General features: G+C 37.8%; 1 protein-coding gene across 1 annotated transcript in view; it reads left to right on the top strand.

Annotated features, from left to right (window-relative positions):
* Positions 1 to 14,008, top strand: part of LOC133639076 (serine/threonine-protein phosphatase 2A 55 kDa regulatory subunit B alpha isoform) — a 32,455-nt gene that overhangs the window by 12,209 nt on the left and 6,238 nt on the right. The window contains exons 3-9 of the mRNA XM_062032203.1: positions 1,857 to 1,954; positions 3,203 to 3,368; positions 5,073 to 5,185; positions 6,599 to 6,776; positions 9,316 to 9,480; positions 11,656 to 11,825; positions 12,095 to 12,186. Of these exons, the coding sequence (XP_061888187.1) occupies positions 1,857 to 1,954; positions 3,203 to 3,368; positions 5,073 to 5,185; positions 6,599 to 6,776; positions 9,316 to 9,480; positions 11,656 to 11,825; positions 12,095 to 12,186 (982 nt within the window). The remainder of the gene's footprint in view (positions 1 to 1,856; positions 1,955 to 3,202; positions 3,369 to 5,072; positions 5,186 to 6,598; positions 6,777 to 9,315; positions 9,481 to 11,655; positions 11,826 to 12,094; positions 12,187 to 14,008) is intronic.

Here is a 14,008-nt window from a genome sequence, read left to right as displayed (position 1 = left end):
AATGTGTCCCGTGAAAAACCGTCCAACCGGAACTCTAATAACTAAAGTTCCGTGGGTGAATTATGTAAACTCACTACACCGGTATGTTTTAGTGCTTTCATGGCGAGTTTACTGACAGATATAAGTAAAAACTAGGGATGCCTGCCGATGCGTTAAAATGTAATATCGGAAATTATCGGTATCGTTTTTTTTATTATCTGTATCGTTTTTTTAATTTATTTTTTATTTTAAATTTTGATATTAAATCAACATAAAAAACACAAGATACACTTACAATTAGTGCACCAACCCAAAAAACCTCCCTCCCCCCATTTCTTTCTGTTATCAATATTCTGTTTCCTACATTATATATCAATATATATCAATACAGTCTGCAAGGGATACAGTCTGTAAGCACACATGATTGTGCGTGCTGCTGCTCCACTAATAGTACTAACCTTTAACAGTTAATTTTACTCATTTTCATTAATTACTAGTTTCTATGTAACTGTTTTTATATTGTTTTATTTTCTTTTTTATTCAAGAAAATGTTTTTAATTTAGTTATCTTATTTTATTATTTTTAAAAAAAAGTACCTTATCTTCACCATACATGGTTGTCCAAATTAGGCATAATAATGTGTTAATTCCACGACTGCATATATCGGTTGATATCGGTATCGTTTGATATCGGTATCGGTAATTAAAGAGTTGGACAATATCGGATATCGGCAAAAAGCCATTATCGGACATCCCTAGTAAAAACTTTACACTACTTTATATTAGAAATGGCAACAGTGGGAGGATGAATGTCCCATAACAAGAAGATAGAGAAAAAGAAGAAGCTTATCGACTACGGCGTCACCACAGACTACAAAGGCGGAAGCCCGCAAATTTTCAGGACTTATGCAGATCCCAAATACAGATCAGCAGGTACCAGAAGGTAAGAAAAGTTCCTTTTGCATAATATTGCGAAACAAAACACCAGATATGTCTTATCTTATACACACACCATAATAATACTTGTATGTTGAAGCACAGTACAATCCATCAACGGTGCAGCTTCATAGCTTACCAAAGTCGTATGAAAACATTTTTGATAGATTTTTGAGCGCCGTGTGTAATGTTCTTTATTTTCAATGGAGCATATAACATTTTGGTGTTACTTGAGTCATATTGCAGTCTACAGTATCTCTTAAGTGTGACTGCCATCATATTGCAGTCTACACGTATCTCTTGTGTGACTGCCATCTACTGGTCACACTCATCATTTTACCATGTACCAAATAAAATAGCTTCGAGGTCGGTAAGCACAACCAAAATTATTCCGTACATTAGTCACACCGGGTTATAAGGCGCACTGTCAATTTTTAAGCAAATAAAATGATTTTAAGTGCGCCTTATAGTCCAAAAAATACGGTACATTTATAGCAATTGTATTCTTTTTTGTAGGGGGTGTTACGGTATACAACAAATTGTCCCTCATTCCCTGCCCTACATGTGTGTTATTTATTCTTAACTCTAAAGCGGTGCATCATGCCTGACACCTCAGGCAATCTGCATCTACTTAAATGTCTTTTTTATAATCCTCTGTAGTCCAGCCTTTCTGCTTCATTGGTCAGGAATGGGTTAAATAACTGTGTGCGTGAAAACTGGGTTACTCTCATTCAGTCTGCTCTACATCCATCTAGTAGTGCATAATGATGTTTGCACAGAAGAAAGTGCTTGCATTTCTCTTTGTAGTCCATCTGTGCCGTGGACAATGTTGGCTAGAGTTCACCGCTGAGGGTACTTGCGATGTATTCAAAGGCCCAGCGAATGTTACATTACTGTACAATAGGAGAGATTGATTCAATGTCCTTTTCTGCTTCTTTTCAGCGGATATCATCTCTACGGTGGAGTTTAACCACACAGGCGAGCTGCTGGCTACGGGTGACAAGGGCGGGCGTGTCGTCATTTTCCAACAGGAAATAGAGGTGTGACCCAAATACATTTTTTTAGGAATATTTCACAACAACGTTGGTTATACAAAACCCAAAACCAGTGAAGTTTGGCACGTTGTGTAAATCGTAAATAAAAACAGAACACAATAATTTGCAAATAATTTTGCAAATCCTTTTCAACTTATATTCAAGACAAGATATTTAATGTTTGAACTGAGAAACAGCATTTTTTTTGCAAATAATCATTGGGCACTAATACACCCCCATACCATCACAGATGCTAGCTTTTGAGCTTTGCACCTATAACAGTCTGGATGGTTCTTTTCCTCTTTGGTCCGGAGGACACGACGTCCATAGTTTCCAAAAACAGTTTGAAATGAGGAGTCGTCAGACTACCGAACACTTTTCCACTTTGCATCAGTCCATCTTAGATGAGCTCGGGCCCAGCGAAGCTGGCGGCGGTTCTGGGTGTTGTTGATAAATGGCTTTCGCTTTGCATAGTAGAGTTTTAACTTGTACTTACAGATGTAGCAACCGACTGTATTTACTGACAGTGGTTTTCTGAAGTGTTCCTGAGCCCATGTGGTGATATCCTTTACACACTGATGTCGCTTGTTGATGCAGTACCGCCTGAGGGATTGAAGGTCACGGGCATGCTGCTTACTTGCAGTGATTTCTCCAAATTCTCTGAACCTTTTGATGATATTACGGACCATAGATGGTGAAATCCCTAAATTCCTTGCAATAGCTTGTTGAGAAATGTTGTTCTTAAGCTGTGTGACAATTTGCTCACGCATTTGTTGACAAAGTGGTGACCCTCGCCCCATCCTTGTTTGTGAATGACTGAGCATTTCGTGGAAGCTGCTTTTATACTCAATCATGGCACCCACCTGTTCCCAATTAGCCGGTTCACCCGTGGGATGTTCCAAATAAGTGTTTGATGAGCATTCCTTCACTTTCTCAGTCTTTTTTGCCACTTGTGCCAACTTTTTTTAAACATATTGCAGGCATCAAATTCCAAATGAGCTAATATTTGCAAAAAATAAAGTTTCTTAGTTTGAACATTAAATATCTTGTCTTTGCAGTCTATACAATTGAATATAGGTTGAAAAGGATTTGCAAATCATTGTATTCTGTTTTTATTTACCATTTACACAACGTGCCAACTTCACTGGTTTTGGGTTTTGTATTTCTTTGTCCTTAAATACCTTAACATTTATATCATCACACTTCTATTCTATCATCACATCTAAATGTCGTTGTCCTTTTGTTTACAAACAGAATAAGAGTCTGCCTCAGTTCCGGAGCGAGTACAACGTTTATAGCACTTTCCAGAGTCACGAGCCTGAGTTTGACTACTTGAAGAGTTTGGAGATAGAAGAGAAAATCAATAAGATTCGCTGGCTCCCTCAAAAGAACGCTGCTCAGTTCTTGTTGTCAACCAATGGTAAGAACTTGTCTCTGAAACAACAACTAATGGTGCACTTGCCAATAATGATGCTCTTTGAGGCAGAGCGGTTACCTTAAAATCTGCTTAATGTGGACAAATAAAGAACAGCAAAGCAGGAAACTGCTGTGTTTTATACTGTACATTATACAATGTGTTATATTATCATATTGCATCTTTAATGCACATACATTATGTATTATGCATGACAGTGATTGTATAACTGCTTCCCTGCATATTTGGCTAATTGACAATGTTAGTGATAGATACGCAAATAGCCCATTGGTGTCCAGAGAGACAATGTTAATGAAACAATCTCAAATAATACAGGTTTCATTTATTTTGTATCATATAATGGCTAATGTAAATGTGAAAATATTATGCAACCAAGCTTTAGAATGACTTACAGTTAACTAGAGATTGACGGATATGTTTTTATCAGGGCCGATTCCGATTATTAGTTGTGAATGAGGCTGAAAACAGATAATTGGAGCTGATATTCACTTCATATTCACTACTGCTCGCTAGTGTTACCTTATCTGAGTTACTGTGCAGAAACATGGAGAAAATAATTACAACAATTAAACTTCATTCACTAACCGTGTTACAAAAAAAGACAGTCAGAATAATACATAATGTAGGTCAGGGGTGGCCACACTTTTTCAGCAGGCGAGCTACTTTTCAAATGACCCAAGTCGAGGTGATCGACCTCGTGTCTGCGCAAATTATATATATACACACACTACCGTTCAAAAGTTTGGGGTCTCCCAAACAATTTTGTGGAATAGCCTTAATTTGTAAGAACAAGAATAGACTGTCGAGTTTCAGATGAAAGTTCTCTTTTTCTGGCCATTTTGAGCGTTTAATTGACCCCACAAATGTGATGCTCCAGAAACTCAATCTGCTCAAAGGAAGGTCAGTTTTGTAGCTTCTGTAACAAGCTAAACTGTTTTCAGATGTGTGAACATGATTGCACAAGGGTTTTCTAATCATCAATTAGCCTTCTGAGCCAATGAGCAAACACATTGTACCATTAGAACACTGGAGTGATAGTTGCTGGAAATGGGCCTCTATACACCTATGTAGTTATTGCACCAAAAACCAGACACTTGCAGCTAGAATAGTCATTTACCACATTAGCAATGTATAGAGTGTATTTCTTTAAAGTTAAGACTAGTTTAAAGTTATCTTCATTGAAAAGTACAGTGCTTTTCCTTCAAAAATAAAGACATTTCAATGTGACCCCAAACTTTTGAAAGGTAGTGTATGTGTGTGTATATATAATATATATATATATATATATATATATATATATATATATATATATATATATATATATATATATTACAGTACAGGCCAAACGTTTGGACACACCTTCTCATTCAATGCGTTTTCTTTATTTTCATGACTATTTACATTGTAGATTGTCACATCAAAACTATGAATGAACACATGGAGTTATGTACTTAACAAAAAAATTTGAGGGGCATGTTTGGTGTGTTCGTAAACCGAAAAGTACGCAAAAGGAGGTGTTCATGAAAAGAGGTTCCACTGTATGTCAAAATGCCAAACATCGGTGCCGATAATTGGTCAATCCCTACAATTAACTAATTATTCTAGTCATTGGGGCCCCATTCAGTGGATATAATCCTTAGGTTTTTGCTAAGATTCTCATAAGTGTTTATCGTGTATTGTCTTTTACAGATAAAACTATTAAACTGTGGAAAATCAGTGAGCGAGACAGGAGACCAGAGGGGTATAATCTTAAAGAGGACGATGGACGCTACAAGGATCCTAACTCCATCACCTCACTGCGGGTCAGTCCATGAACCATACACACCCTGACAGCACAAGGATTTATTTTATTTATTTGACAGTACAATTAAACATTGCTACCCATAGGTAACCAATGTCAAAGTACATAAGACTTCTAGCCACAGGCTAATTTGGGATCATGCAACTGCACAACAGTTCATCAAATGATTCGAACAGAACAATCTACCTGTACACCTGGGGCCGTACTTATCAAGCTTCTTAGAGTGCCATTTTACACTTAAGTCCTGAGAATTTGCGAAATTTAGTCCTACTCTCAAACTTAAGAATAAAAGCTTTTTATCAACGTTCTTAAGTCTAAGAATCACTCCTACTCTCCACGATATTTAAGAGACCTTCAGAGGTGTCTTAAGTGGTTAGGAGTTGCCAGCAGGGGATGGCACTGAGGCGAGAGAGACGTGCGCGAACGTTCAGGGAACGGAACAATGTTTTTTTGTTTTTTTTGATGACGAGCTGCTGATCAAACGGTATCGTTTAGACAGAGCGGATATTATTTTTGTCACAGATTTAATACTTTTCGATTCCTTGTTGATTTCTGCATGTGTCTGCAGTGGGCTAGTATATATAGAGCCACCCACACCAGTTTCAAATTAGTTGCCTAATTAATGAATTGGAAAGAAAATGTTATGACAGTAGCGTATGTGTGTGGCCGTGAGGTGAGTGACGTCAGTGAGTGTGTGGGCGATAGAAGAGAGGGAGCGGTAGCGTGAGTGCCGGCGGGGACTAGTTTGTTTTGTATTATTTTGTAGTTTATTGTCAAAATATACACTCCCATTGTCCACTTAAATATTTCCAAGATATTTCTTTATTCTTAGACAACGGATTCCCTTCCGTGATTGGTCATTTCTATGGACACAGAAATGACGTCACCTAAAATTCCGTTTACGGCACATAGTAATGTCGTAATTCAGCTCTGAGTGTGACACTTAAGATTCAGTCCTACACTTCGCTGAAAGTGTGAGTAAGACGCTTGATAACTAACTTTTAAGTGCAGCTTTCAGCGAAGAATTTATTTACTCTTAAGTCAACTCTTAGCAGACTTCTTAGGAGTAATTCTAAGAAGCTTGATAAGTACGGCCCCTGATCTGCCAAGTCAGATGAAATTCACATTAAAATGTATAGTCAATGGCAGCAAGTTAGATTAGGTATTAAGGAGCTGCAGTGTTTTTGCCGGTACTTCCAAAAACATTTATTTGTTTGGCAGCCTAGCAAGAATGCCCACCGCCATCATCTGTGTTTATAATATAATGTCAAACCTGCCATTACCACCCATTTTTGCTGTGCTCAATAAATTACCCCCTTAGAGGGAAGACATGCTTTGATTCAAACAAAAAAAAACTGTTTCAGCCAGATTTGCATGACATCATTTAAAGTACCTGACTCTTCATACGATTAAGGTGCCAGTTTTGATACCAATGGACCTCATGGTGGAAGCCAGCCCACGCAGGGTGTTCGCCAACGCTCACACCTACCACATCAACTCCATATCCGTCAACAGCGACAACGAGACCTACTTGTCTGCAGACGACCTCCGCATTAACCTCTGGCACCTTGAGATCACCGACCGCAGCTTCAGTATCCTTTTCTGCCCATTGTTGCGTTACTGGTGAAACATGACATTTGCTGTGGGTGTGTTTAGAATGTGATGACACCAACAAGATTTTTCTGTGATTGAGGACGTTATGTTTATTCACATACGAGGGTAGGCCTAGGCCGGTATTAGATAAGTCAATTAACCGGCGATAAAGGAAAATTAAGTCGGTAAGTTTTCCAGCGTAAATACATTTCTATGTGCATGCTTCAAGAAGAGTCACATTTTTTATCGGTTTCAGTAGCTGCACGCGTTTGTGCCCCATCAGATTAAAAGGAAAAGATTGAATTCGGTCCGTGTACCTTCTGTTCGTTCTACTTCCAATTCTGAAACGCAAATCAAAAAATAAAATTAGAGCCGTTTTTCGATTTTTATTATATATATAACAAACAAACAAAAAAGGGTTGCTTATCATTAAAATATTGCCATAACATTTTATATTGTGCTGTTTAACTTTTATAGATTTCTATCTTTCTAGCTCTCAGGGTCAGCATATGTTCCGTGTACTTTCCGTTCATTCTATTTCCAATTCTGAAACGCAAATCAAAAAACAAAGTTAGGGCCGTTTTTCGATTTTTACTGTATATGGCAGATTTGAAAACAAAAAAGGGTTTATTTTCATTAAAATATTGCTATAAAATTAGATTTTGTGCTCTTTTCCTTTTATGGATTTTTATTTTTCCAGATAAACCCAAAAATCTAATTAATGTTTATCCATAATGCAGAAATGGGTGTTCATCTGTGTGGTGACAAATTGAACCGGAGCCAGTATTTTAGATATTCCTTTGCGTTTAGCATGTTTTTAGCATAACTATAACACCTTTGTTCAGCAGGAGTCCTATTGTCATTAAAAAAAATCTCATTAAATAATTGTCCAACTTTTGTTTCAGAAATAAAAATGGGGAAAAAAAGGCCCAAAATGTAGTTTTTTGATTTGCATTTGATAATTCAAAATCGAGTGAACGGGAGGTACACAAACCGCATATGTTAAAATATTTTAATTTTCTTTTCATAAATGAGAATTGAAAAATAGAAAACTGTTTTTTTTTTTCCAATTTCGTTTTAAAATACAAAAAAAATAAATAGAAAAACAAAGGGTTTTTCTTTTTGCCGTTGAAAAGCAATAACCAAATACAAAAAATGGTTTGATTTTCATTTTGTATTTTGTAAAAGAAAAATGATTAACCCCTGTATTTTGTGGGACCCTATCCATAAGCTCTATGCTTCTATGGATACCCTTTTTGCAGAACGGACTCCAATATTAACAAAAGAAACAATGTAATATAAAATTATTTCTGGAAATAATTTAATTTGTGCATTGGTTTCTGCGGCTGCGGGCGGTCTGTTCTACAAATAAATGGTAGTAATGATAACCGCTTTAAAACTCCCGACGGTTAGTATTACTGCAATAAATTAAAATGATCAATTATCATTAACAACTGCACTTTGAAATGGACGGACTGGCTAGCGCTAGCTAGCTTAAATTCTAACGTGACAACAGTTATTAACATCTTTCCTCATTATGAAACGTCATTCCCCAATCTAAACTTGTACAAACATTACTTTATAAACAACTGAGCTACAGTATTCACTCTAAACATAAAGGATGTGCTGTTTTTTGCACAAACTTATTGATAAACTCCACAATGTCAAGTTGAAACAGACAAACTCCGTTCAAACAGGAAGTGAACTCACGTGACGTCGCATAAACCAGAAGTGAAACAACTGATCACCTTTATACAATTTACAATAAAAGATAAATATATTTAAACACACTAATAAAAATAATATGGCTTCTCTGAAGCCATAACCATATTTAATGTTTCCTCTGCCAAGAAAGTATATTGTCTATTTATTTTAGTTATTAAAAAAACAACTTGGTTAAAATATTTTAGTGTGTATAAGTACTTTTTGAGGACATTCAACAATACCACGATAATGATAACTGTGATCATTTTGGTCAACATTACTTTATTTAGCCATTTTGTTTATTGCTTTGGTTGTGTATGTTTGAGGGTCCCTCATCCCCACCTTAACAGAGACAGAACCTATTTTATTGATTTTGTTTTTTATTCAGACAAAGTGTTTTATTTGTACTATTTGTTTGTTTTATCTAACTTGGTATTTAAAAGTTTACATTTCAATTACAATGTTAAAATATACAAAAAATACAAGTTAATTGCATTCGAATTCTATATGGAATATACTTCCGTTATTATTATTATGTATTGTCATTACATCAGTGGTTAATTTGGTCTCAAAAAAATGATGGCAATAATAATGTTTATTGGCAATTATTTGGAAAGTGAATATATCGAGCAAAATTTGTTATCGACCCAGGCATGGGGGAGGGGTTGGATGCAAATATGCATAAAAAATGTTTGGATAAAAAATACCTGTAGATCTATGGCCGAGCGTAGGGATCTTGGACTTCAAAAAGTTGGTTCCCACTGATACACACAATCTTCGTGCATTTGCCAAGTGGATCTGTAGAAAGTATTCCTCTTAATGCAGCGCTATCAGATATTGTTGACATTAAACCCGCCAACATGGAGGAGCTAACAGAAGTGATCACTGCGGCTGAGTTCCATCCGCATCAGTGTAACACCTTTGTCTACAGCAGCAGCAAAGGAACTATTCGTCTGTGTGACATGAGGATCTCTGCGCTATGTGACAAGCACTCCAAACGTGAGTAACTCTGCCCATGTACCTCCCCATTAAGATGTCCTAACTCAACAACACAAGAGGTATAGTGTGAAAAGTGTTACTTTCTTGTAAAATAGCACAATCATGTACAGTGTTTTCCCGACTATAAGACGCACTTAAAATCCTTTTTTTCCCCTCAAAACTCGACTGTGCGCCTTATAACCCGGTGCGCCTTTGATTGATTGATTGATTGAGACTTTTATTAGTAGGTTGCACAGTGAAGTACATATTCCGTACAATTGACCACTAAATGGTAACACCCGAATAAGTTTTTCAACTTGTTTAAGTCGGGGTCCACTTAAATTGATTCATGATACAGATATATACTATCATATATGCTATCATCATAATACAGTCATCACACAAGATAATCACATTGAATTATTTACATTATTTACAATCAAGAGTGTGGAGGGGGGTAGGATATGGACAGCAAGTAGTGGACATAGAGAGAGAGAGAGAGAGAGAGAGAGATCAGAAGGCATAAGAAAAAGTATCTGCATTTGATTGTTTACATTTGATTATTAGCAATCCGGGGAGGGTGTTAGTTTAGGGTTGTAGCTGCCTGGAGGTGAACTTTTATTGCGGTTTTGAAGGAGGATAGAGATGCCCTTTCTTTTATACCTGTTGGGAGCGCATTCCACATTGATGTGGCATAGAAAGAGAATGAGTTAAGACCTTTGTTAGTTCGGAATCTGGGTTTAACGTGGTTTGTGGAGCTCCCCCTGGTGTTGTGGTTATGGCGGTCGTTTACGTTAAGTAGTTTGGCATGTACTTCGGTATCAGGGAGGTGTAGTGGATTTTATAGACAAGGCTCAGTGCAAGTTGTTTAACTCTGTCCTCCATCTTGAGCCAGCCCACTTCAGAGAAGTGGGTAGGAGTGAGGTGGGATCTGGGGTGGAGGTCTAGAAGTAACCTGACTAGCTTGTTCTGAGATGTTTGGAGTTTAGATTTGAGGGTTTTGGGGGTGCTACGGTACCAGGAGGATGTATGGAATAACTCTGGTTTTGCTTACCAACCTCGAAGCTATTTTTATTTGGTAAATGGTGTAATGATAAGTGTGACCATTAGTAACAAGTAAACAACTCGAACCTTTTATGTTTCGTTGAAAATACATTACACACGGTACTCAAAAATCTTTAGTAGGACTTTGGTAAGCTATGAAGCCGCACCGCTTGATGGATTGTACTGTGAGTATTATTATGGTGTGTGTCTAAGGTAAGATATATTATCTGGCGTTTTGTTTCGCAATATTATGCAAAAGCAACTTTTCTTACCTTCTGGTACCTGCTGATCTGTATTTGGGATCTGCATAAATACTGAAAAATTGCGCGCTTCTGCCTTCGTCGTCTGTGGCGACCCCGTAGTCGATAAGCTTCTCCTTTTTCTCTATCTTCTTGTTATGGGACATTTATCCTCCACTGTTGCCATTTCTAATATAAAGTAGTGTAAAGTTCTTACTTATATCTGTCAGTAAACTCGCCATGAAAGCGCTAAAACATACCGGTGTGGGGAGTTTACATAATTCGCCCAAGGAACTTCAATTATTAAGAGAGTTCCGGTCGGACGGTTTTTCATTTGAACACATTTCGTTGTTTTTTCCGGATGAGGAGATGCTGCTCTGTTATTGATTTTAGTAAAGTCTGAATGTCATTAAAACAGTTAGCGCCATCTTTTGACACTTCTTCCACTCCCGTCCTTGCACGCTACACCGCTACAACAAAGATGACGGGGAGAAGACGCTGCCAAAGGTGAGCCACGTAAATAAGACCGCCCACTAAACGGCGCATCCTGAAGCGACTGCCAGAAAGTTGAGATTATCTGTTAAACATTATCCATGCAACGTTTTGACCAAAGAACCACCATTACATGTTATGTAGACCACAAAGAAGTATTTTACGTTTAGAAAAAAATCATAATAATATGACTCCTTTTAATGCGCCCTAAAATCCGGTGCGCCTTATATATAAAAAAAGATAAAAAATAGACCATTCATTGGCAGTGCGTTTTATAATCCGGTGCGCCCTATGGTCCGGAAAATACGGTAACCGATTCTCTCCTATTCACACACAGCAATTACCTTTTGATGTCTAAACATTTCAGTTAATGCAGGAATTTCTTCTTTACTTTTCGTTTTCATCATTTCCCTTTGACCAGTGTTTGAAGAGCCAGAAGATCCAAGTAATCGCTCTTTCTTCTCTGAGATTATATCTTCAATCTCAGACGTTAAATTCAGCCACAATGGACGCTACATGATGACCAGGGACTATTTGTCTGTAAAGATTTGGGACTTGAACATGGAGAACAGGCCTGTGGAAACTTATCAGGTGTGTTCTTTCATTGTTATATTTGCTAGATTGCCTCTAAAAGACTTGCATTTGATGACACAATGTATTTGTTTGGTATGATATGGGTATGGTTGTCTAACATGGTATTCAAAGGGTGGTAAGAATTTCAGAAACCACTTAATGTCTACAGGTATTGTAGTTTAAAAGTATGACCACTAGGGGGCCCTCAAACATTTAATTTGAGAATGAAAATACTCTGGATTTTTTACGTTTTTCCTGTCTCTAACTGCTCTTCCATTTCTGTTCAGGTCCACGAGCACCTGAGGAGCAAGCTTTGCTCGCTGTATGAGAACGATTGCATCTTTGACAAGTTTGAATGTTGCTGGAACGGCAATGACAGGTGATAAAATGACAGCCCTCAAAAGACGTATCAGTGATAACACTGACATTTTGACAATAGGCTTGTGAAATGTTTGGTTGAATATATGTTTTTAAAGAATTATTTTCATATTTAATTGTATGTCTTTTTCAGAATTGTTTATTTGTTCAATTACACATCAATAATAATAATAATAATAATAATAATGTAATAAACCCTTAACAAGACATTGTTCCTGAACTAGGCAGAGGGAGACAGTTACCTGTGTGTGATGAGTGCTTTGAGTACTTATAATTTCAATGCATTTTCTTTATTTCATGACTATTTACTTTGTAGATTATCACTGAAGGCATCAAAACTATGACACCATTCTCTCGATGAGCTTCAAGCACATCTGTGAAGTGAAAACCATTTCAGGTGACGACCTCTTGAAGCTTGCCGAGAGAATGCCAAGAGCGTGCAAAGCAGTAATCAGAGCAAAGGGTGGCTATTTTGAAGAAAATAGAATATAAAACATGTTTTCAGTTATTTCACCTTTTTTTGTTAAGTACATAACTCCACAGGTGTTCATTCATAGTTTTGATGTCTTCAGTGACAATCTACAATGTAAATAGTCATGAAAATAAAGAAAACGCATTGAATGAGGTGTGTCCAAACTTTTGACCTGTACTGTAGATGTAAACATGTGTATGTACATACACATGTATATGCAGTGTTTCCCCTCGAAAATGTGTAAGTTAAGGTGGTGTCTCTCCAGGGGGAGGGGGCGAAGGCCGGGACTGGCGGACGGACGGGGTAGGGGTGGGTGGTGGGTGTAAGGAACAGTGTAACTCGGCCTGTCGCCATCACGTCTCCACCTCGCTGCCACCACAGCCTGAGGGGGGGCAATAGACTATAGCTTGTGGTGAAGTAGGCCGGCTTCGTAGCGTGAAGAAGCCTACAATTTTTGGTTGTGTTTTCCGCTCCATTTACTGAATGGCGATATAAGATATATCTCGATATTTTTTCCGTAAAGTAAACACAAAACAGTCCTACTTACCTACAGTCCTACTTACCTGAGATACTAAGTATGTCATTATTATGACTTAGTATGTCAATATTTTGACTTAGTAATTTACTAAGTCAAAATAATGACTTACTAAGTCAAATGTATGACTTACTGTAAGTAAGCGTTTGCAATAAGCGTTTGAAAAAAAGAGTTAAAAGTGGGGCCACATGCTGACATATGCTCAACTCATGCTTAATTTATTACAGCATTTGGGAAGCCTGTAGTTGGTTTTTATGATGTAAATGTTATATTTTTATCAACATGTGATAGCAGGGACCCTGCCATTCAAAACTGGGCTGCTACATTACTAATGATTAATGTAACTATAGCTGAAAAAAAGAGTACAATAGCAATAGGAGAGACTATTCATCCGCACAGTGAGCTAACGTTACGCTAAAAGCTAATTAGCCTTCACCTCAAGGACTGCGAGCGAGCTGAGCTGCCGCTTATGTTTCTAGAACATCAACGGGCTCATAGTGATGCTACTCGTAGTTGAGTTGGAGAGGACTGGGAGGTGTTTATTATAATTTGGGGGGGAGTCCGCTGCCTTACGCTTACCTGCTAAACACCTCACCCCACCGTGAGCACTGACTCCATGCGCTCTGAATACGCACTGCTGATAGGCTGTTACCGCCCTGCGTGTAACCAATCAGATGGTTCCGTGGGTGGGACAATGCTGGGGTGCACCAGCAGCACAGCAGAGAGACGTGCTGACAGGGCTTGTTAAGACGTTAGTTTAGGCTGTGGCTCTTTGTTGTTAAGGCGGCCGCTTTAACAACAAAGGCCTGCGGGAAA

This window comes from Entelurus aequoreus, linkage group LG21 (assembly GCF_033978785.1).
Source record: "Entelurus aequoreus isolate RoL-2023_Sb linkage group LG21, RoL_Eaeq_v1.1, whole genome shotgun sequence".
NCBI lineage: Eukaryota > Metazoa > Chordata > Actinopteri > Syngnathiformes > Syngnathidae > Entelurus > Entelurus aequoreus.
This window is presented reverse-complemented; position numbering and strand designations above follow the sequence as displayed.